At 37.0% G+C, this 24,714-nt stretch overlaps 3 protein-coding genes across 4 annotated transcripts in view; all 3 read right to left on the reverse strand.

Annotated features, from left to right (window-relative positions):
* The window catches only part of atp8b2 (ATPase phospholipid transporting 8B2), a 41,321-nt gene extending 36,955 nt beyond the window's left edge, over positions 1-4,366 (reverse strand). The window contains exon 1 of the mRNA XM_051865126.1: positions 4,135-4,366. The gene's annotated coding sequence lies outside the window, so the exon portion shown is untranslated. The remainder of the gene's footprint in view (positions 1-4,134) is intronic.
* A 4,604-nt stretch (positions 4,367-8,970) lies between these two features.
* On the reverse strand, positions 8,971-12,247 carry aqp10a (aquaporin 10a). The gene is made up of 6 exons (XM_051865134.1): positions 12,052-12,247; positions 10,933-11,059; positions 10,662-10,799; positions 10,411-10,529; positions 9,926-10,143; positions 8,971-9,702 (listed from the first exon to the last, which is right to left on the reverse strand). The coding sequence occupies exons 1-6, from the start codon at positions 12,145-12,147 to the stop codon at positions 9,495-9,497; spliced, it is 906 nt and encodes a 301-aa protein (XP_051721094.1). The 5' UTR covers positions 12,148-12,247; the 3' UTR covers positions 8,971-9,494.
* Positions 12,248-12,938: 691 nt separating this feature from the next.
* Positions 12,939-24,539, reverse strand: si:dkey-92i15.4 (dentin sialophosphoprotein). Of its 2 annotated transcripts, XM_051865127.1 has the most exons (8): positions 24,395-24,539; positions 23,979-24,076; positions 15,889-18,997; positions 15,437-15,641; positions 15,204-15,302; positions 14,176-14,389; positions 13,797-13,913; positions 12,939-13,543 (listed from the first exon to the last, which is right to left on the reverse strand). In XM_051865127.1, exons 3-8 carry the CDS (start codon positions 18,672-18,674, stop codon positions 13,386-13,388), a joined length of 3,579 nt encoding a protein of 1,192 aa, XP_051721087.1. In that variant the 5' UTR covers positions 18,675-18,997; positions 23,979-24,076; positions 24,395-24,539; the 3' UTR covers positions 12,939-13,385. The 2 variants fall into 2 exon arrangements, with proteins under 2 accessions (XP_051721087.1, XP_051721088.1); XM_051865128.1 differs by lacking the exons at positions 23,979-24,076; positions 24,395-24,539 and adding an exon at positions 20,672-23,910.
* Positions 24,540-24,714: the final 175 nt, after the last annotated feature.

Here is a 24,714-nt window from a genome sequence, read left to right on the forward strand (position 1 = left end):
TTAATAAGACTAAATGCTAATGCTAAGTGATAGAAGTGGTCTGGTTAGGTTTGTTCCAGAAACACATTGATGTCTGTGGGTCTGGTTACCAATAAATTTCTTTCTGAAGATGCCACATGCTGTCTGCATTCTGTCTCCTATGCCTGAAGCACGGGGAATATAGAGGCAGACAGCACCTCGCTCAATGGTTTAGAAATTTTATACAACAGGAGGTTGAAAAGCTCTTTTCTATATTAGTGTGGTTCTGCTTACTATGAATACAATAAAACAAATGATGAAAAAACAGGTTCCATGAATGCAGATGGTACAAATTAAACCTCAATAGATAACAGAAAGTAAAGCTATACTCTGCAGTGTTATATCACATAATTAGACACAGTTAAAGATCAAATACTGTATTTTGAAATAAAAAAATCAGTATAAATCAGTTTATAATGTACCACATTCCATACAGGGACCTGGTTTATTATGAATGTTCAATATATCAACATCATGTAATTTATCAGCTGATATCTGTTTTTCTTATTTACTGTATCCAGGTCATTGACGAATAAAGTTTTTAACAGTGTTAAAAAAAAAAAAAACATAATGGATATATAATTAATTTTGAATTTTGATGTTTTATTAAGTGTTAGCAATGAGATTATGTGGTTTTTATAATCAATAAACTCAGCTTTTGTTATTTTTTACAAGATGGACAAAATTTGTCACCAAACAAGTCATTCGATTAAACCAAATATTTTTGAACAATGCTAGTTAGATTGCTAGCTAGCTAGCAAAAGGACAATCAAACATTTTATATTTAGTACAAGTTTTTAAAATATTACAACATTTTCCATGTTTTATAGCGGTTGTATGTACCGAATGACCTGATGTTTCGGGACATGCGTATGAGCAAGTGAAAAAATTAATTTTTCAAATAGTTAAAAGAGAGTTAGTTACTTTGCTTCACAACCATGTGGTTCTTTGCAGGTGTCAGAATGATGCCACATCTTGTCACGTGATATTGACCACATGACTTGATCCAAAATGGTCCCTTTATATTAAATAATGAAATTCATTTTTCCAGACATTCTTTCTCATAACAAAGCAATGACTTCTACACATAATTTCAATACCATTTTGCACTATGTTGATTTATGATGTTATAAAATCATGCCAGAATAAAAAATATATACATTTATTACATTTTAAGATATTTTAATCACACATGAAATGGCTGTATTGGCTTTTGGACAGTTAACCCAAATGACCTTTTGACACTTCAAAATCTTTAAAATACCTTTGTATGTAGCAAAATAAAATTAAAACCTTTTGAATTCAATAAAAGAGATCTAGTTGTACTACCTTACATGCTTTGGATGTCATTTTTTTTTCTATTATTATTAAGGCCTTTGGACAAAAAAAAAAAAAAAAAAAAGACCCGTCAAGTCATTAACCCATCTGTCAATACTGGATATTGAAATTGTTCTCCCAATTTTGTGATTTAGAAACACTAGCACCATTTTAAAGGGGAAGCAATTAATTATGGCAAAGATTTAACCCTTTAAGAGCACTAAATCTTACCAGTATTGCAGTTATCCTTCCTTTATTATTAAAAGTTAAATTCTAACAATCTACAGAAGATCCTGAAAGGAATATTTATCTTTCATACTGTTTTAAAATGTTTTACCTTCCCTTCTTTTTACAAAGCAGTATAGATTTATAATATCGTCCATAACGTGAAAATAGAGGCTTATCTGTATTGGACAGAATTTCAATATCATGCCTATGGTTCAGTAACAACACAGCAATGCGTTGGTTTCATTGCTTTTGTCCATGATCATCATTACGCACATTAAGGCATTTTGACTTTCCCTGAAGGAAATTTCAGTCATCATAACTGGCTTGCAAATATTGACTTTTATATTTCCTTAACCAACAGGGGTCATAATGCAGAGTCATCGGAGAGATATTTTTCTGTTTTTGAGCTGCCCTCAGAACATTACTGACAATGATCTGTTGCTTTGAATACCCACAATAAAGATATGATTTCATTTTATGTAGACAATCAAAGCAGACTATTCGAGAGCGTGGGAAGGGCTGGGTAGGAGGAGGCCACCTCTGGGTTGAGAACAGAAAAAAAAAAGAACTATATGCTGCTGCAGGTAAAAATATTCTCACAAAAAATAACAAATCCAGAGACGATAGTATCCAAAGATGCAAAACACAGTATAAAGTAACTACTAAAGGTTAACTCGGGTGTGATGGAATATTTCATTCTATGCACACACACTCACACAGACAGACAAGCTGGTACACATGTGCGTCAGCTATGATTAGAGTCTATTACCATGTATCTGACTGGAGGCTTACACACCAGCAGGTCAAAACCAATGACCCACAACACAGATAGACACACACACACACACACACACACACACACACACAAGCAAGGACACACACTGATACGCATAAAGCTACTTAAGGACAGACCCAGTAAACAGGCTGCTTTTGACACTAAATATCCCAGATCTGGAAGCCATTTCATATATAAACAGTCAGAGAAGTACACATCTTCAGACTGCAGTGGTGTAAAGGAGGTCATTTGACTCAGCATCAGGCAGCATGGATTCTCTCACATATGTTACATGCATGCATAAAGAATATACAGTCTGTCACACAATGCAAACTGAATAATTTGAGTGGCTCTTGCATTTTAATCGAGAGGAAAAGACACTCTTATATATTTGTGCTCATGTAAGGATGAACAAGTCAGCGTTTGAGTTTTATGATCTATAATTTGCGATCAGCATATGTGTAGCATATTTTATGTATTTTGCTCCTGTACATGTTAATCTAGTTTATTTTCCAGTAATTCTTCAGCCCTCTTTGGCTTCCCATATCTTTTACCTCCATTTTTCATGCTTGTTGTCTCAAAAGGTCAAACAGGAAATCACCATTAAACCAGAACCACGATAATGATATTGACTACAAAAAATGATGGGTCTGCTCTCTCACTCTCTACTCATATGTGGCCAAATGCATATATATATTTATGTTAATAATTATTACAGTTATATATATATATACATATATATATATATATAATTGGTCATGCCCCTGCGGTTAATATGCTTTTCTTCTCTAGGGAATTATTACACTGTTGGTTCTCCAAGCACAACAAAACAAATTTCTTGGCTGTCAGTCAGAATTTTACCCTCAAAGGAATTTCAAGAACTAGCTTAAATCCTTGGCTCAATTAAGTTTACAAGTTACTTGCAAATACCTGACCTGAAAATTCTGAACCCACATTTTTAAGTCTGAAACAGTCTGATATTCTTTTTAACACAACAAACAGCAAATCATTTAGGGTTTTAATTCAGGGTTTTCAACCGGGTTTCCCTTGAAGGGGGCTGTGGAGATGATACATAAACATAATTTGCATGGTAGGCCTATTTCTTACTCAACTATTTTTTTTTTTTTTTTTTAACTATGCTTTTAACCATTAGTTATATAATGTAATGTTGGGGTAATGTTCTTATCAAAAGTTATATATAAAGTAGGCCTATAAACCCGTGATTTGTACCACGTCAATCAATCAATCAATGGTTAATATGTTCCCATGCCGTTTGAAGGTATTACCAAGATGGACATCTACCATTTATCATTTTATATCAACATTATATTTGTCAAAGTATCATTTGGAGCTTGAGACATGCGCAGCTCAAAAATATTTCACAGTTGAGATAAGATGCGACCACAAGTGAACTGACATTTATAGTTTACTGCTTAACGCTCTTCAAAATGCATGGCGTAAGTAACTTGGCATACGTTCATCTGTGAGAATAATTAGTTCATCGCATTCATTAGGTGGCCATATTTTTTACTATATTACATGGCTGTATGGTATAGATGCGAAATAGACAACAAAATATAGAGCAAATGTTAAAGCAGGATGTTACAATGCGCAGAACGCCGCTGTGAGTTTCACAAAGCTACTTTGACAGTTTTAAAAAGAAGAGAAAAACAGTGATATTTATGTAAGTATTTTCTAACAGTTTCCTCAGAAGTCACGCTGTTAGCCTATATGTAGAGCCTTATACTGAACTAAAAGTAAAGCTTTTATTGGCGGATAAGCGAGGACCACATTACCTTTATCAGCTCCTCCTGCAAGCAATGCTGATTTCAGACATGTCTGTTGTCTGTGGCTTCTTCCTTCTCTACAGGTATCCAGTCGGGTTAAGGCAACATAGGTTATTTATCGGATGCACGAGATCCTTGACGATCAAAACATCCTTGAAAGGTGAAAGTGTATCGGACTCGATAGGCCAGCAGCTGCTCATAGTAATAGGATGAGGGAGGCGGGGGTGGAGGGGCGGTGTTTGCATCTGCATCTGCTCTTTCCCACTTTCAGTCTTGCACTGCTCTAGAGTAATGTTTTCTGTAAAAGCAAAAAAAACCTGAATACAATTTTGTTAAATGTCGGATTTATTCCAGTAAGTGTGGCTAAACATTGCTGATGACTGCACGCACCTTAATTCTGTTATTTAGTATGGTTTTGAATAATGTTTATCATTCAGTTTTAAATAAATGCAGCAGATGTAGTCTGTAACTTTGTTCACAGTGCAGCATGGGGGCAGTACCGACTTTTACCATGTGCTCATTGTTTTGGTTTGTCGTGTGCGCCCTCTGCTGGGCACACTATGATTCTTCATTCAGTGCACGATGGCGAAACAATTCAATAATTTGAAACCACAAACATAAAAAATAAAAACGATAATGCCGTTGATTACTAATAACTAGTTGTGTATTTATTATTTTAGGAACCAGCACAGTATTTTAAAAATTAAACATTTAGTGATTTATAAGCATTTTACAAATTTCTATGTAGGCCTACACTAATTATAAAACTATACTGTCAGTACACCAGTTATACAAATGAACTAAATCAATGCATTTATTTCCATTCAAAGGGATGGAAACCGATAGAAAAAAGATTAGGCTTAAAAAATTTCTTATCCTGTGGTTCCTTCTGGGCAACATTAATATCACAGCTTTCATCTTTCAGCCTCTCAAACATCATAAATTCACTAAGCATGTTTGCTCAGAATGACTTGTTCTCCATATGTACACAATTTTGAGAAGAAGGAAAAACAAAATCAGTACAAACACAATAATTATAAGGTAATCCTTAATGGGTCTGGTAAAACATTTACATTACAGCTGTAGAACAAAAAAAGTACAACTTCAGTACAGTATAAATTGTATGAAATATAATATAAAGTCAAATTGTAATTGTACAATATACAGCATATAGAAACTTTATTATATAGCATATTATTATTAATAATAGCCTATATTATTATTAATATCCTAAAAATACAATTGAGTTTATTGAGTATGAGTATAGTAGCTAGTAATATAATAACTAGTAATAATAGCAAATAGTATATATATAGTATAAATTGTAGAATAATAGTCAATAAAATAAAAATAGTAAATAAAATAGTGAATATAAGGATAATACAATAATATAGTAGTATAAGTAGTAATATAATAGGCAGAAGAGGTACAGTCTCTTGGAAATGCAGAAAACAGTCCACTGACAGGCTTTCTTCAGCCTTCCTTGAGGTTTGTGTTGTCCTGCTTGCCACTGGCTAAAATGGGGAGAAAATATGCAGGCTTAAAAAAATATATATGAGCCACGATTTGATGACAAGTAATCAAGTCGTTAGCTCTATCTCTTACAGCCAGACCTGTCTTCAGCACTTGTGAGAGTTATGGCAAGTTGCCCGGACCAGTATGGTGGTGACGTTGACGTACGATCCAGTGGCCAGAGGCATCTATGCTGCGTCCGAAAGTTTAAAAATGCTGTCTTTAGAGGATGCATTCCAAGATAGGAAGGCATTAAGGCACTGATATACCTTCATCTGATTGATTTTTATTCGCTGCCTTTGATATCCCACAATACTGTGCGTTCCATTCTGTGACAGTTAAGCTAAAAATTAAAAAGCCTATGTAGCTATTTATTATGGGTGCGTGTTAAGGTGTGCTATGTAATTTTTTTTTTTTTCATATGTTGCTGCATATGTGTGCGTGTCAGACTTTGTTTCAGGTGTGAATTTCGATTCGACGACCCGTCTGTCAATCTGCTGGCGTAAGGTTCTGACGTCAGGGATCGCGCCACCAATCGCTGGTCAAAACTTCAATGGCGTCAGTCAGCTAGAAAACAGACTCTGGGGCTGTGTCCGAAATCGCCCCTTTACCCTTAAATAGGGCACTATTTGAGGGGACAGCCATTTGTAGTGGTGTCCGAAACCATAGTGGACGATGTTGAGTACACTCATTCAATCCCACAATGCACCGCAATAAAGAGTGTACAACCGATGCACGCTCAACGGCTAGAGAATACCCATAATGCACTGTGAGAGTCGCGCGCTGAATGAATTCCCGCGTCTCGCCAGGAGATGGCGCCCGCAGCTGAATCAATCATCATTCATTTCCCAAACCACGCTGGTCCATCATTATCATACAGGTATAAATTCCTTTTTAATTGATCATTAAATCGTTTAAAAGTTTTGAACATGTTAGTACAACATAAATATTCATTACTACTGGAGCTGCCAGTTTGCTACATTTCAAAAGATTATTAAACAACAGCACAAACTATGCGAAATCGGCAGCCCTTCCGGTGCACTCAGTGTCCGAATTCACTTACTCGTTTCATTCACTCCTTCTAGTGGACTATATTAGTGGAGTAATGTAGGGAATAGTGAATGAAGGTATTTCGAACACAGCATGGGTTGGGGAGAGAAGGCACGCTCTATGAGGACTGTTTTCTCGTTTCAGAGACCAGTCTGAGAGATTGATCAGTGCCTGGGGGTTCACTGCTTTTAACTATCTTGCAGTTGGATCAGTTTTCTCTTGTTTCGTTGGCCGTGTTTGTTTGCGCTCGTGTGCTTGATTTGAAATGCTGAATGTTTATGACCGTTGTACTCGTGAAACCTTCATCTCATGTCCCGGTTCAAAGCTGTGTAGCCTGGCTGGAGAAGTTGTAGGTCAGGTAAGCAGGTCGCGACCTACATTTACACACGTAGATAACGGTATGTATTAGACACACTAGTGTTAAGAGTGGTGCTGCTAATTATGTATTTTTTTTTTTTTTGTTAGATAGTATAGTTTAGTTATAGTGTCTTGCACGCTGAAGATGTTTCTTTCTACATTTTCTGTTGTTAGTTTAGTTCCTTAACTTTAGTTAGGTTTTTTTGTTGTTGTTATATTTAGTTCTTTGATTTAAGCTCCACTCTCTCGCTCCTTCCTCTCCTCCAGATCGTTTGTTGATTGTTTATTCTTGTTACGTTGTATATATTGTAAATATACAATTTATTACTTTAATACATTATTACTTCACTTTCTTATATTTAATGCAATTAACTTTGCAACGAGGTTGCTGGCTTGTTGTCTGTCCTTTTTCTTTTGCCTTCCCGTTACTGCCATTACACACACGTGCGACTATTTTGTTATGTCTAATAATATTCCAATAACATCTAACTAACGAGGGACGTAACAGTGCGTCTGAATCTGCTCCTTAGTTCACTAGACAGGGCACTGATCAGGGAGTCGGCCATTTTAAGGGCTGCGTTTTGGCAAATTAATTTTCATGACAACACTGTTTTGGGGACCTGAAAATGCAAACATTTGAAAATGAGTTTAAATGTGCATGTTTTTGAAAACGATACCTCTTATTAGGCATCGTTTCTGTGTAAACTACAAAAACTCAAATTTGTTAAAACGTCGTGAACATGCATATTACATGTTCAGTCTATAGGTGCGTAGTGTTTCTTTACAAAGTGACATCACCAACTACTGGCCTGACATGCGTAATACAGCGTTTTTAGTTGTCTTCACGAATCCATGTGAACGGGGGTCATTTGACAATGGGGTCGTCTGTACGGGGAAAAGTTCATTAAACTTTGTTGAACGTTCACCAGTTCCTGCCTCCTCCTTCATTGAACCTTTCACTTTGTTACATTTACTGTGCTCCCTTAACACAATTACGTCACATTTCTGAAGTGCGAAACATAAAACGCATGAGCCAGCTCAATGAATATAATGACACATGATAGAAGATTTGAAAAGACAAACTTTTTTTTTTTTTTTTTTAATATGTCAGCGTAAACACACATTCCTAGACAGGTAGTGAACACATCTAGTTAACATTTATAATTAATATTCGGCTTAAATGCAGACCTGGCAACCCTGATACTGATCATTAAAAATTATTCGGCTTATAATGTGGCCGGGGCAAGATGGACATTAATTTTTGAGGATCTCTGATGTCAGTAATAGTGTTTGAATACTACTAAATACCAGTACTACAGCTTAGAAGTTGTCATCCAACATAAATTTGGGAATGATGACTATATGACTGCGTAGTATGATTGTAACAGATTTTATATGGTTGTGGATATTTTGACCACACATCTGGGCCGATTTGAGCTCACAGAGTTAACTTGGTAGTGAATTAGGTAGTTTTGAAAGACTTCCTGTCCAGCAAGCTGTAATCTGCAAATCTGTTACATAAGGCCCAAGTAATTTTCCCAGAATTATTAGCCAGTTACTTTAATGTGTTGAAAGAGTGACCCCAAACACTAAGGAAAAGTTCATGGACGTACAACTTCACATAGTGTCTCTTCTCAGATCAAACCAAATAGGACCTAAAAAGCTCTATACTGATCAGTAATATTATGACAGAAGATATGACTTCTTGCTATATTTGCCATCCTTGTATTCCTGTGTCATGGTTGCAGTTATTGACACTATTTTTGAATAGCTAGGTCTTTCATTTAATGCATGGTGAAATCATTTCTCTCAATAGGGGATATTCCATGCCAGTAAAGTTGCCTTCTGAGAACGTATAATCAATATACTTATTCCCAAAAGTTAAAAAGCCAGATAAATATTTGCTCAATAAGGGCTTCAAACAGGTCCACTCACTTTTTTACTTTTTGTTTGTGAACTTGTTAATGCACACCACATGACATCTATAAATATGCACACAATCATCCCAATGTATTCCTGTGATGTAATAGACACAACATTTACATGCAGCATATTGTTTCACTTACATGTGAGTGCACTAGACAACAAACAAATCTATCTTCCAACAAGAGTTACTAGAATAACTAATATACTGTACATACTATATACAAATCTTTTAATTCACGTCTACTGTTTGAAATAGTGAACAGTGAAGGTGATAGTAATTATCTACATATAGTTGAAATTAGTCCCAGTTTAATATTTCAGGAGAAAAGGGGGTTGGGGAGTTGGAAATAATAAGCGGTATATCAAGGCTTCAGCTCTGCTGTGAAAGATTTTAGAGTCCACCTTGAGTACATTTTCCCTCAGTTTTTATGTTGTGTCATTTCCACATTTTTATTTACAGTATAAAACAGTCCGGAAATAATAGGGAGAAGAGGGGAAACAGAAATGCTGTGAGGCAGATTCTTTTAAAAAGAAGACATTTTAAGGTATAGCTCGTCTTTTTTGTTGTTGTGCTCCATGACCTTTGTTTGCTCTTTAATCTCCTCAGACTCCTCAGATTCATCCTCAGGCTCAGGCAGATGCCACTGAATGAAGACCAGATAAATGATGGACCCCACCACGCCCCCCACCATAGGAGCCACTAATGGAATCCAGAAGAAGTAGTCATAGCACCTGTTTGGGTCACAAAAAAAGAGGGTTTGATAATGACCATATAGAGAAGTGAAACACTGGTTACACACTTCAGTGCAAACGTTAATGAGTTAAGCAAAGTGAAATACCAGTAATTTGTTTTATCGGAGGAGAGATAAGCTGAAAGGTAGGAGGTGTAAGGGCAGAGATAACAAAACCCTTAATCTGATGTTAATAGATCTAGTAGGCTCATCTGAGTACGCACGTGAAGACTTCTGGGCCCCAGCCTGCTGTGAATGTGAAGAGTCGTGGACCAAGATCACGGGCAGGGTTAATGGCTGCTCCACAGTTAGCTGACATTGACATGGAAATCCCTAGGACAACAGTTGCTACAATGGGTGGGAGCAACGCTTCGGGAGCTGGAGCATTTCTCTTATCATTCAGAGGTAGAATGCACAACATCAGCATGGCTGTGCCAACCACCTACACACAGGCGAACAAGAGACAGATTATGGTCTAGCCAGAAGACCCAGCATGCTGGCAAGATCTATTGATAATTGACTTGTGTTTGAAAATCGCTTCATACACCTTTTTATTACAGTATGTTGTATAACGTTATATTGCCTCAGAGCACTTTATATTAGATCAGATTAGATTCAACTAAACTGATTTATTATATTATTAGTATGTGTACTGTTTTTGTACTAACTACAGAGCTCTTGTCTAATCTGCCATAGTCATTTTGCTGACCTGATCAAGGAAGTTGGTCTGCACTGATACCACATCTGTTGGGTAAGTGGCAAAGATACTGGCAGTTTCATTAGGACCAAATACGGTCAGAATTCCACCACTGTACTCCATAATCGCATCTGGAGCAGAGGAGGGTTGAGAAACATTATTTATCCTCTCTTTTTCAAAAACACAATACTGCCAAAAATATAATGGTGATACTATACAGGGTGTATCTTAAAGAAAGGATGTCTTTATTTCTCTCTTCTTACCATGGTAGATGAGATAGACAAGCCCAGAGGCCAGGTAAGCCCCTAATATTTGAGCGAGAGAATAAGGTAGCAGCTTTATCCAGGCTAGGTCTCCCAACACACAGAAACTCAGAGACACAGCTGGGTTTAGATGAGCTCCTTAGGGAGGAATAGAGAGAGGAAAAAATATATATATGAAAACAGAAGTCAGTGTATGTCGATCCAAAAAAGAGTAACATTACAAAGGATTTCTCCTTAACTGCCCCAACAGCCCAGTCTATAACCATTTTACCTGATACCGCCCTGCAGAGGTACATGGCAGACATGACGCCTACAGAGAAGGCCATGCTAACAGACAGAGACTGTCCCTTAGTTTCTCTGCTGGTTTTCGCCTGAGCTGCTGCAGCACAACCAAACAGCTACAGCAAAGAAAAACAAATGACATATTTTAGTTGTCTATTTTAGTTGTGTATACAACAGTTATAGTATTATGGTCCTCTGATTGAATGATAGCATTGATATTTAGCATTAAAGCACAAGAATGTTTTGCTCCATTTGTTCCTGTGTTGCTTGGTGACATGCAAAGCCTGATGCTTTGGCTTTTCGGAACCATTTTTGTTGGTGGAGAAAAAATAAATAAATTGGCCAAATTTTGCCAGAAACAAGTTACTTCATATTAACATCTTGTTTATCAAACTTTTGAATAAAAAAAATATCATTCTCTCAATTAAGCTGTTGGTCTGATTATCAGCATGACTGTGATTAATTGCAGCTGTAGTATTATTCAGTAATGTTGCAACATTCTTGTGTAACATTGCTATTGGGACTAACCCTATTTAATACTCATAAATTGACGCTGCACTGGAATATTATACAATGGACTGCACATTACTTGAGATAAAAAGCTTCTCCTAAATTGCATTGGCAAACGCATTGTCAGAATATCTAACCAAAAGCATGGTATTTTAGTAACGCTTTGTTAACATTAGTTAATGCATGTAGTATCGTTAACTTACAAGCAATATTTTTACAGCATTTATTAATCTAATGTTCATTTTTACATATAGTATTATATCTTTACATTTTTATAAATTAACATTAGCTAACATAATGTGCACAAACATGAATTAACAATGAGCAATAGTATTTTTATAAATTAACATTAACCTTGACTAATAAATGCTGTAAACAGTGTTATTCATTATTATCTCATGATACTTAATGCATTAACAAATTTTACAATATTGTAAAAAATTTGTTTTCAAAGTGATGAGTTTTAAATGACAAATTAAAAAAAAAAACATCTTAAATATATTTCAATAAGGAAACATGTGCCAATAATATAAACAATATCTATAAATCAATAACTATGCTCAGTTTATTTAATAGTGAAAACTATGCAAAAACTTACCAGAAGTACAAAAGTGCCTAAAATCTCTCCCATAATCTGCCGTGCCAGTTCATTTTTCACCTTCATCCTCTTAACTATCATTTTTACCCGACTCATTTTTAGTACTGGCTTGGAGGTTTTGTGCAAAACTTGCTGCTGCCGTGCTGTTCACAGATGATCTTCTGAACTCAGTCTGTGTCTATTAGCTCAGCTAACCTTTAAACCTTGTTTTAAATATACTCGCAGAGTACAAACATCCCACATCAGGCAGGCAACATCCACATCATAGCTTGTCCGACCATGACCCCTTTATAAATCATTAATAATCATGCAGGAGAGCAAAAGAAAGATTTAGTGATCTATGATTTGCTGCTGTAAAACACTTATCGTGCTCCATCCAGATAACCTAATCATTTTGACATTGTAAGATTAGATGACATGAAAATTAAATAATTGTGCAATTATCTAGCTCAAACATCTGTACACATTTCTTCCCCAAAGCCAGCATCATTGTCTAAACTCACATGTAATGTTAGATTGGTAATAATATTGCTGTTTCAACCAAGCATTGATTGAAATGATTGAAATTAAGTATATATGATTGAAAGTATTAAGTATATTCCTACAGGATGGGTCAATATACCATAACTACCTGCTTGGTTTGAATTAAAGATTGAGCAAGGCAGTTAACTTATGGATCTTTCAGGAGAACTGCAATTAGTCTCTACAGTTAGTTTTCATAATGGTTGTAAAAGATGCAATTTCTTAATAGATATTCTGTTACACTTTTATCATTTAAAAATTAACAAAATTAATTAAAAATTACTTAACAAAATTAATGAAAAAGAGTAATGCATTGAAATGTTATGTAAGTGCTATCATAAATGAAATCACTTATGAAAGAAATGTAGTTGCTGCTTTTGTCTTTAATATTACAAAAGTTTAATTGGGACGGATCTGTGCAGTACAGACAACATATACGAATATACATGTAGCATAAAAAACTAAAAAATATATATAATGACTTCTGATAAAGACAATAAACAATTGTACAATATAATAGTTGCATAATGTGAGTGCATAAACATTTAAAATAAGTAATCTTTAAGAATGACCTCCAGGCCTCCAGTGCTTTTATGGCATTATTAATTCATTGTTATCTTAAAAAAAGAAAAGAACACTTGAAAACACTATAATAAAAGATACTTCATAATTGCAGAACTGAACATTTGCAAAACTTCACAGAACCCGTAACAGCTAATTCTTAGAGGAAAAAAACTATACCAGTGTGTTTAAATTATGACTGAATTGCGAAGCGCTTTGAGAAGTAAGGTGCAAGAAGGAAATAAAGGTCTTCAGCGTGGCTGGTGAGGACGGTGTAGTAAGACCTCCACTGGACCAGAGGGCAGTTTCTTTATGAGGTTCCAAGCCTCAAGCCGCATCATACCCTCCAAACTCTGACCTTGCACCTCCAACAACTCATCCCCAGGAAACACTTCACTGACTGGTCCACCTGGAAACAAGAAATTGACATAAAGAGCTTGGAATGAGACTAAGCACAAGCTCAAAATTGCCCTCTTGTGTTGAAGTGCAGGAGGGATACCAGTAGCAAGAAGGTGTGAGGTAAGCGGCAGTTTGCCCTTACTTTTGTAATTGGTAGAATCATATTAACATTTTTCTTTTCCCAGACTTTCTCACATAATCCACATTAGCGAATAGTTGTGTTGAATATGATTGAATATGAATATGAGAAAAAGAGGTCTTACCACGGAATATTTTTTGTACAGTGAGTGGTTTGTCTCCTGAGCTGGAGCCCACCCCTCCTTCCAGACTAAAGCCAAGATCGGAGCTGGACTTTTTCAGTATCACACGGACTCTCCTGCCTGTAGGGGGCACACACACACAAAGTATGAACATGGGATTGCACAAGAGACTGCTTTCTTTTGTCACACTTTTCTATCTCACCTGTATACAAGGTAAGGCAACTTAATCAGTATTATCATCAAACAACTTAAAACAGTACCTTCCCAAAATGTTGGTTGATTTCCAGATGATTTCCCATTCATAGTGAAAACCACATATGTACATGTGTATAATAAAATGCTTGCTTTCATATCACCACCCATTTGTCATCTCTCCACCCACCTGTGATTCCTGGTCTTTCAGTGGCCTCTTTTCTGCTGTTACTGCTCTGAAGAACAACCACTGCCATGCCCTGCCCCCTCGCTTTTCTCAATGTACGCAGAGCCTCCCAGTGGGCAGAGTTCTGCAGGGCGGTGCCATTGATGGACAGCACCCGAGCACCCTCGAAGATAGAGCCTTCTTGTTCTGCTACTCCACCTGGGATTACTCTGTGGACCTAAGAGATGAGATGGGGGTGAAACACCCCATTCCAGTTAAAGTCAAATTGCATTGACTTCAAAAAAGTAAAAAACTTGTATTGCATTGTTCAGCTGAACTGTGTTGAAGTATAAAATGAAATATGGTGTACTTAAAAGTTACATAAACATTTTAGGATTTAATCTTAAAGACAAGGACATTTACCAGTTCTGTCATGACAACTCTCAGAGTGTTTGGCATGGTAATGGGTATAAAAATGTTGATATGTTTGGTCTTGGGGGAATAGATCTGCTGTTGCTGCTTTATTGCTGCTTCTGGTGTTGATTATTGCTGCTGCTGCTGCTGCAGAGCAAGTACGGGGCTACAGCCAATACATACACGACACGCTGCTGCTGTACAATATAGCGTACATGAATTACCCGTAGCAGATCTATACAGGTGGAGCTGGGGAAGGTGGAGGGTTTCTGAAGTGCGCTGCACTGCTAAGGCAAATGCTAACTCATGTATTTGAAGATTGAGCGTGCAAGCTTATTGGCTGCTAATACAGCAGGAACCAATCATTTGTGTCCTATAGATAATGATGTGATTATGAGCAGGTTAAGTTAAAGGACTTATTAGCCTGTCCATTAGAGTTTCATGCCAGAACTTTGTATTTATTAAAGAAAGAGAAATTTGGTATTTCAGTAAAATGCAGAGTTCAAGTAATTTTAGATGCACAATAGATTACTTTAGTATTAAACTAATTTTAAGTTTTTTGTATTTGCTGCTTTTTGTGTGGACTTTTGTTTGACCATCAGTATCGGTATGTTCACATAGCATTTAGTGATACTCACTGTGACTGGTTTATTCTGATCCACTCCACCTGCCAAGGTAAATCCTAAGCCACTCCCCACCTCCTTGTGTAACACAACCACTTGCACATCTTCATACTTCTGTCATAAGTCAGAGGTACAAGTTATGATATCAAAGGTTTCTTTATTTCTAAAAATGTACATGGCATGATAGTTTAAATCTATTTCATTGTCAAATTGTATGTTTCAAGACAAACTTATATCACTTGTTTTACCTGCAGGGTGTCATCTCCCAAGCCCCTGACATCATCCAGTAAGCGATCCAGTTCATCAGTGCTCAACAGAGTCACAGAAGAGAAGGCTGAGATGTCTGAGCTCAAGGATGCAGAGCGTGTGGATGGCAAATCTTCACAGTCCTCTAAAAAACTGCCATCTGATGGTTTATAGTCCACCCCACCATAATTACATAGGTCCACAAGACTGTAAGTGGTAAATATATAAAAACAGAGAATAGGGGTTATGTGAAGTGGAAATATAAAAATACTTTAAAGGAAAGGAGCTACAGTAGCATATGGTGGCAGGAGCATGAAGAAATGCAAGGTAAGGGTAACCTGCTGATTTGTGCTTGTGAAATAAGCTGACATTTCACTTTAGTCTTATTTTTATGTCTTTCTTTTTTTACATCCTGAATCATTTGTATCACTTTTTTATTTTTCATATCAATTACCTTAGAGAAAAACTTCTGCGTTCTGATTGGCTCATGTTGCTTGTGATGGTCATGGATGACTCTCCTGAGTCAGAGTCTTCTTCAGTTTCAGTTTCCTCCTCATCATCGTCGTCTTCATCGGAGCTCCACCTAGCCTTGCTAGTAGTCGATATGGTGCAATCATTCCTTGTTTCATAGTTGTTATTGTTCGAATTGTTGAGGAAGGAATAGGTTGTTTGGACAGGAGTAAAGCTTTGAGAAAGATTGGGCAGCTCTTTGGGATGGGTACCATTGACTGTTATGGCTTCAGGGTTAATCTGATTCTGAATGCTAACTGTAAGAGGGGCTGTATCAGGAGAGTTAGTCGGTGTGTTTTCTACATCATCATCATCATCATCATCATGAACTATTTTTACATTAATTGTCTGTTGTTTTAATACATTTTTGACATTTGACTGTTGGGAGATTGATGGGATTTCTGCTTTTTCTTCCATTGCCCCTTTGTTTCTGAGCCCTGAGGTTGAAGTGATGGCAGAATCTGGTTCATCTGTTTGTTTTTTACTCAGTGTTGTTGCTTTATCTTCATCCCTCATGTTGTTAACTTGGTCAGTTCTTGAGTCATTCATTTGTTTGAATGCCGGAGCAAGCTCAACACTCTTTTTGTAAGTCTCCTGACGTTCTAATGTTGGTCTTACTTTGACTATGGAATTTGAATGAGGAGTTCTACTTGTATCTAGAGTGCCTTCAGTCTCCTCATTGGAATAACTTTTGTTAAAGAAATTTGTTCTTAGGCTTTCTGTATTCCCCACAACCCTTCGAAAATGTAGATTTTTATCTGAATCACTCTTCCTTATAAGAGCCACAGGTTTGGGATGCTCTGGTAAAGATAAGGTCCTCCTGGTAAGAAGAATCTCTGGTGTGTTTTTGCTTTGTTGAGCCAAAGATTCAAACATGCTGATTGTATTCTTCACTGAATCAAAGGATGATACACAATTTTTTTCTAGCACAACTTCTCCTCTCCTTCCTTCAGTTTCACCTGTGAAAACTTCATCTTTCTCTTCCTCTTTATGGATTTCATTGTGTGCTGCACCTTTTGAGGCTAGTGGGTACTTGGGTTGGGTGATCCCATATTGCAAACCACCAAGATACTTGTTTTCATTTATGTCCAGTCTTTTTGCACTCTCTTTATCTGATTGTTTGACTTTCCCAATTTCCTTCTTGATTCCTCCGGAAGTGTTTAACAAATGTTTGACACCCTGGCTGGAAATGCTTGAACTACTATCCGAACATGTAGACTGGTTCCTGCGAGCATTGTATTGAGCAGTTGCTGACAGACTACTCCTGGTCCTTTCTAAGGACTGACTACAGTACTTTGGAGAGCCTGTAAACCCCCTTCTGCTTGTCTCTTCATTGTCTTCAGGCAGAAGTGACTCAACTTTTTTAATAGAGGACATTTCTGCACTCCATTTAGGCTTTGGTGACATTGAAAAACTTAATCCAGAGGAATTGTCCCTTTGGACAGTTTTGTTCTCCCTGTTGGTAGAGGGTTCTTGCTTCTGAACAAGGTATGTTTTTGAAAATCCTCTTGGCAATGATCTAGCTTTTTCTACATTGAAAGAAGGTTTCCCCTGTTGGCTGTCAGAAGAATTTGAAGAAGTTTCAAACACAGAGTCAGTAGTGTATTTTCTGTTACTTGGAGTAGAGTCCACAGTGTCCATTGATTTAGGAAATGATTTATCAGAAGTTAGAGTATTGTTGCGTTTTAATCCAATTGAATTTTTTGAGTGTGCATCAGATTTGGCATCTACCCCAAACAGTTTATTAATTCTTTCCGTTATTGTTTGGTTTCCAGTTACTTCCTCAGTATTGGAAGGTCCTTGCTCTCTGGCCCAGGATTCCATTCTGTTGTCTGTCCGATCAAGACTTGATTCACCTTGTTGCTGTGCCCAGAGACTGCTACCTTCTCTGATACTACCTTGGCTAAGTCTTGGCTTCAATCTGGCTGGAAGTGACTGGCCACTGCTTGCCTGTTCCAGAGCAAAATTTACACGGTTCATTCTCACAGATGTAGATCCCGAGATTGGGTAAATCTTTCTGTCAGCGTTCTGATTGGCTCCACTGTAAGCCTGAATCCTCCATGAAACACTACTGGGTTGATTCTCTTGCGTGTATGAAGTTGCCTTGTTGTTTGCCTCTGTTCTCTCAAAACTATCGGATCGCGTCATAAAATTATTAAAGTCTCTGGTCCCACTAGTCATCCCAGTTCTGTTCCCATTTCCTGCTCTACTACTCGTTTCTCTCCAGTCTAAGCTTTTGCTTTTATTTGACTGGTAAAATCTCCTCAAATCATCTCCTTTGCTCCTCTCACTTGCTTTCTGACTCTCTTCTTCTTGAGTGTTTGACTGCTTAGCACTCACATCACCCTTGTCAGAATTGATGGAAAGAGCTGAGTCCTTACGAGTGCAATTACCTAAATTTGTACCTGTCTTTTTGTCATCAATGTCAGTATGGATACCACTAGCAGAAGAAGTACAGACTTTGTTGAGGTCCTTACCAGGATCACATTTCTGGCTTGAGTCTTCAACTTTTACTGCAGAAATGTTATTTATCATCATCAGGTCCTTTCGCTGAAGTGTTTTAGCTGAACGTATTTTGAATCTAGCAGCTGCAGAGCCAAAAGTCTTTACAGATGACTGACTATGATTTTGTGCTGCTGTTCCACTGGATGATTCTGCACCTTTAGTTATGTCGCCAGTTGTGTCTGATTCAGGAAACTGATATACAGAAGTTCCAGTATGCAAATTCATGTTTTTAAATGTCTCTGAATGTCACAAAGTATATTCATTACAGTATAAACGGAAGGCTGGTTGCTAACATATTTCAGCAACTTGATCAAAAATGTTTATTCGTTTTTTTTCTCAGATTGGCAGCATTTGTGAAGTAATTAAGAAGGGCTGTATTTTCCTACCATTGTTATAAAATCTGGAAAAATGTGTTTGTAATCCAGGGTGGCGGAGGAGACCTGTTAACTTTAGCTTCAGTTTGTTGCTCTTCTGACAGATGTTTCACTCTCTCTGGATCCAAAAAGAGCTAGTAATTGGTCTCAGTGCTCTCTGCTCCTTATCTTGTTCTGTGATGTAAAGGCAACAACCACATGTGAAGGTTAGCTTTAAACAAATTAAGTTTAATAAATTCATTGTATTTCAAGAGTTTAATTGGAATGTAAAAGGCATTCTCAATTTAGTTCTGAATGGATCACAACCCTGTACTATGGTCTGAACATACAACCTGGCCAAGACCTTTAACCACTAAGATATACCACCTTCCACTCAACAGTGTACACGCTTAAAGTGCATTTTCAAGTCACCTGCCCAGGTTTGTTCTAGTATCTTAGGATTTCAACATACTGAAACTCTGTATTTATTACAATGAGAGTCCATAAATGTCTTCCAGGCGTACAGCATCTATACTATCATATGTAAACATCTTGAAACTCTGGACAAACACCTTACTTGCATTCCTCACTCTGTAAAATCAAACATTCCTAAAAGGTTTAAAAATCAGTGAACCAGTGTGTATATGTGTGCATTTTGTTGCATGTTTACTCTTACAACATTCTTAATGTTACTTGTCACACTCTTCAGCTCTCGTCAGATAACAGGTCAAACACACCAAACTACAATCCTGTCTAACACCACATATGTTACACAGTCAGAGTGCACACATTTAAAGGTACATAATTCTTACTGAGGATGCATTACAATGAATACGTGTGAATGAACAGGGAAAGGCAGTATTTCAGATACATGTATTTAAAATACAACATATATAAAAATTTGTATTTGAATACATTTAAGTTTAGTTTTTTTTTTTAGTACTTTATGCCAGTCAATCTCTTTATTAGGCTGCTGATTTCCTGTATCAACTTCCAAGTATGTGAGCTCCAGCTATACGACTCAACTTGCATTAGGTGAGCAAATTTGCTGCATTAATAAGGAATAAGATAAGATGAGGATGTCATGGCCGATTCTACTTGTTGATTAAGGTTAAAACAGAACATCATTCAGACTGTATCTCACATCTGTGAATGATGTCAATTAGTCCAGCAGGAACTCTGCCTCTCATACACACCCACGTTCATTCAAAGCAGCAGATTGAAATTCATTCAGACACTTCAGTAACATCTGATAAAAGTCACATGCAATCAAGCAGACACCGACAGAAATTTGTATACAAATCAATTTAAATGCCTTTCAGGACAATATTGAATCAACAACTGAAACTTGAATCAAGGTTTTGTAATGCTCCATTCCAGATTTGTTTGCCCCACCTTATTCTGTTGTAAAGATTGCTTTTGTTGTCTTAAACTAAACATATATATAGGTCAAGAGTTCTGTAGTTATGTTTAAAATAAAAGACATGAGCAAACAGCAAGCAGAGATAGAGTGGGAGGAGGAAGAGGTGTGACTTACACCTTCCAGAAGCGCAAATACAGACCTGATGAAAATAAACCTGAACTGATTGAAAACAAATAAAAGAAACATTGACAGAGTAAATATAGTTTGTTATTAAGTTGCTCATAACCACAAATGGCCATGTACTAGTGCCTTGTATTTTGCAAAATAAGGTTACCAGTGCCATATGACTGCAACATTATAGACTTTGCAAGGAAAACAGGTCAGTGTCAATTTACAGAAACACCTGTTCTCCCATGGCACACATGCTTAAACAACAATACACTTTACCTGTCACATAATCTAATCATACATGTAGAGTTTTAGCTCTTAAAACAGAATTAACGTACCTTAGAGGACCTCTGTGTCCATTAGAAGTTTGAGAGACAGGTTCTCCGCATCTTCCCTTGTGCATTTAAGCTCTCTCTCACTCCTTGTAGTCTGTCATTTTTCTATGATGCATTTCTACTGTAATAAGAACTCGCCTGACTGGTTCAACATGCTTACCCTTTTCCACCCCCTTTGATTATTGTGCCTTCCTCTCTCATTTCCCTACCTCTCTCTCCTCCCCCGTCTCTTTCAGTCTGCCTCTCTCTTTTACTCCTTCCATCTATTTGTGTCTCAGTTTCTTTGTCTCTCGCACCTGTCAACATATACACCCTTTATGTCTAATGAGAACATTCCTGCTCCGTGGTTTCTTGGTGACTCAGTAGATGTTAAAGAGTTTAAGGTAAATGTTTGTGACAATCATCTCAAATATTGGATAAATGAAGGACTGACTTCTTAAATTTCAGTTGACCTCGGTGTTGTGCATTTGCTCCAAAAGACAGAAATGACATGCAATGTGTATTTAATCACATATTCAATTATGCATTGTGTCATGTCACTACAAAATTACTACAAATCACTACAAATTTGAACCAGTCAGCTTCCCAAGACCATAGAAATACACTAATCCCAACACCACTACACTAAAACTGAAACAATAGTAAATGGAAAACAAATAAAACATCTTTTATATTATCAGGGAAATATTCACCCCCTCGACAAACTCCCCAGTTGTGTTTAATATCTTCAAATGAGGTTTCTGCACCAATTTTGACAATTAACCAGTATGATGTTATAACTAACATATCACTTTGAAACTTATGCATCTTCAAATAACACACCTTTCAATCTTGACATTAGGGGTTTTGTTATGCTAATGCGAAGAAATATATTTATCTGAGCAGCTTTTATTCTATCTGCTCCATCTTCCATCTACCCTCCACCTTCGTTTATTAATTTTCTCTGTACATATTTACTTGCTCACAGCTCTTTATGGTAAAGTAACAATATTAAATTAAAAGCTGCAAGCAGTGATGAAAGGGCCCTCACACCCATGCCAGTGCCACCCGGTGGCTTTAGGAAAACAGAGCACGGTGGGCTATGTTAGTCATTTGTATTTGCCACACTTCCTGTTACCAGCTGGTGGTGATATGACTAACTAAATTTTAGCATGTAGATGTCTTCAGGCCAGGGCACTTATCAAACGTGAAGTCTGAGGCAGATTAGACATTGTATGCTTGAGTTACAACAACTTCCTTGATACTGGCAGTCAAAAAAAACAACTTCCTCTTTCATAAATATAATAGCATGCTTTAGCACTCAGCTAAGTGTTGCTAGCATGTTTTAGAATGTTTTAACATGTTTAGTACTTTGCATATTTTAGTATGTTGCTAGTAGTGCATCACAGTGTTAAACACGTCACTTCTTGTTGCCAGTGGGTGGCGCTATTACTATAACTGAATATTGTCGTGTAGATGTGTTCAGGGCAGGACTCTTCTCAAATGTGAAGTTTGGGGCAGATTGGACATTGTATGCCTGAGTTACAACAATTTCCTGTTTATCGCATACATTAGCACTTAACCAAGTGTTGCATGATTAAACATGTTCCTAGCATGCTTGGTACTTCATGGCATATAAATGTGTTTCAGGGAGTGAATTACAGCATAAAGCATGCCATTCCTGTTGCCACCAGGTGGCGCTATGACTAACTGAATATTGGCATGTAGATGTCTTCAGGCCAGGACTCTTATCACACATGTGAAGTTTGGGGCAGGATGGACATTGTATGCCTGACTTACAACAGCTTCCTGTTTCATGGCGAAGCATCAGACTTTGTCAGGCCACCACGGACACGCCGCTTAACGAAAACTCAAGATCTTCACAATTTAACATCGCTAAGGCCTTAAGATTAGACTGACCAAATATGATGTTGTATTGGTTAAATGTCAATGAGGAGTTAATCACAGTGCTCTGTTTTCCTAAAGCCATTTCCTGTTGCCCGCAGGTGGCACTATGACTGTAACTGATTGGCATGTAGATGTCTTTAGGCCAGGACTCTAATAAAACATGTGAAGTTTTGGGCAGATTAGACATTGTAAGCCCAACTTCATGTTTCATGGCGAAGCATCGAACTTTGTCAAGCCGCCACGGACACGCCCTTCAGCGAAAACTCAAGATCTTCGCAATTTAACGTTGCAAAAGCATTTGGTTTAGACTGACGAAATATGATGTTGATCTGATTAAAGCTCTACGTTCAAGTACAATGTCTGGAAATGGCAAAAACTGCAAAAATTTTGCTGAGAAAATTCAAAATATCTGACTTCCTGTTGGGTTTTCAGATTTTGCACCTATGGACTTTGTTGTAGGTATTGGGCTATTAGATGTGTCCACCGAATTTCATACTTGTATGTGAAACGTAGCGCGAATGCCGCTTAATTGAAATTTTGTAGGTGGCGCTATCAAGCCATTTTGCCACACTTAATTCTGAAACCGATATCAGACGTAATTTTTCACCACTTCTGACGCGTGTGCAAAATTTCATGAGTTTTCGAGCACGTTTAGGCCCTCAAAAATGTGATTAATTTCGGAGAAGAAGAATAATTGACCGAGCAATTACAATAGGGTCCTCACACGATCGGTGCTCAGGCCCTAATAAGTGATCTGTTATATTGTGGTTGTGGCAAGGAGCAGTTATCCTTTTTTTTTTTTTTTTTTTTTTTTTTTTATATATAAGGCCTATGTTAATAACAGATCATTGGAGACTTAGAAATCAAGTACTTGCAGCACTACATATGACTAAATGTGAGATTATAAACATTTATAGAGATGGTTGCCCAATGTTGGCAAACATTGACGACTTAAAGACCGTCAAAACATCAACGAATGATAACAAAGATGGTCTTATTATGAGTCAAAGAATAAAGAGTATGCAAGATAATGCAAGTGTTTGAAAGGGAAGTTTGATTTTTTTTAATAGACTAGCATTGACCGATGCTTCAACTGAAACCAAAAGCACCAGCTGAATAATAGACTGCATAATTTTAGAATCTTGCAAACCATGACCCAGAAATGCCAAGGACATCTTTGCAAACAGCTACTGCATGAGCATTTTTTTAACCTGTTAGTCGTCATCAAGCATCATTTACATAAATTCAAGATACAGGGGCCTGTAGATGGAGGCCACAATACAAAGCAAAACTGATCATACACGACCTTAAAAGATGTAGGAAAAGTTGCAACTCACATTAAAACTGATCTAAATTAAACATTATTCTAACAATAGAATATACGTTTGTAAAAAAAATACAAAACATTTTGACAATTGATTACCTGGTTGTTATTCTGTGGCACAGTTGTGGGCTGAATTGCTCAACTTCCTGCAGCTGCAAGAGCAAATGAAGAGTGCTGCAAAAGAAGCTGCTCAGAGGCTGAGAGAGAGAGAGAGAGAGCAGAAGGGCGGGAGTTTTGCTTTAAATGTATGTGAAACTTGACATCCAGACCTTTTACATGCTCTAAAACATGTGAATGAAAAGATACTCAGACAAAATCACTTTCTAATGTGCTGTTTTATATGTATACATCTGTATATTTTATGTATAACCTATATCTTGCATATGCATGTAAATTATATTAAAAACAACGTACTACTTGTTTTTGATTACATGTATAAATGTGATATAACCAAAGAAAAACATTCAATAACTGTTAAACATTATCTATTAATAAAAATAAATGAATGCGTTTACCTTAACAGCGGTTGTACATGTGCAGTAACCATCATCCTTCAACGGTCTGTCTTGCATCACAGACACATGCAGACTGCTGATGGCAACAGCAAAGGAAGCTGGTTAAGTCTGTGGTTTCAGAGAAACAAAAATGTAACAGCAACTGTTTCTTTCTACCAGTTTTTGACTGCAAGTGAATGCAAGCAGCACACTAAAATGACAGACGGTGTGGAATGATAAAGTAAATGAAATAAGCCACATTGTTGAGCTGCTTGTGGACACACAGTATAATTAGATGTTTCACCATCTTTTGTCGTCTGATGTGCTGTTTAGCCAAAACA

Source organism: Ctenopharyngodon idella, chromosome 16, assembly GCF_019924925.1.
Source record: "Ctenopharyngodon idella isolate HZGC_01 chromosome 16, HZGC01, whole genome shotgun sequence".
Classification (NCBI taxonomy): Eukaryota; Metazoa; Chordata; class Actinopteri; order Cypriniformes; family Xenocyprididae; genus Ctenopharyngodon; species Ctenopharyngodon idella.

Excerpts from the sequence above, each read along its gene's own strand:
- aqp10a (XM_051865134.1), bottom strand. The coding sequence starts at position 12,147 with ATGAGTCGGGTAAAAATGATAGTTAAGAGGATGAAGGTGAAAAATGAA. Across the intron at positions 11,060-12,051 it reads TAGGCACTTTTGTACTTCTG|CTGTTTGGTTGTGCTGCAGC; the intron begins GTAAGTTTTTGC and ends TCTTTGCTGTAG. Across the intron at positions 9,703-9,925 it reads TGGGGCCCAGAAGTCTTCAC|GTGCTATGACTACTTCTTCT; the intron begins GTGCGTACTCAG and ends TGACCCAAACAG.
- si:dkey-92i15.4 (XM_051865127.1), bottom strand. The coding sequence starts at position 18,674 with ATGAATTTGCATACTGGAACTTCTGTATATCAGTTTCCTGAATCAGAC. Across the intron at positions 14,390-15,203 it reads ATCAGAATAAACCAGTCACA|GTCCACAGAGTAATCCCAGG; the intron begins GTGAGTATCACT and ends CTCATCTCTTAG. Across the intron at positions 13,544-13,796 it reads TGTACAAAAAATATTCCGTG|GTGGACCAGTCAGTGAAGTG; the intron begins GTAAGACCTCTT and ends TCTTGTTTCCAG.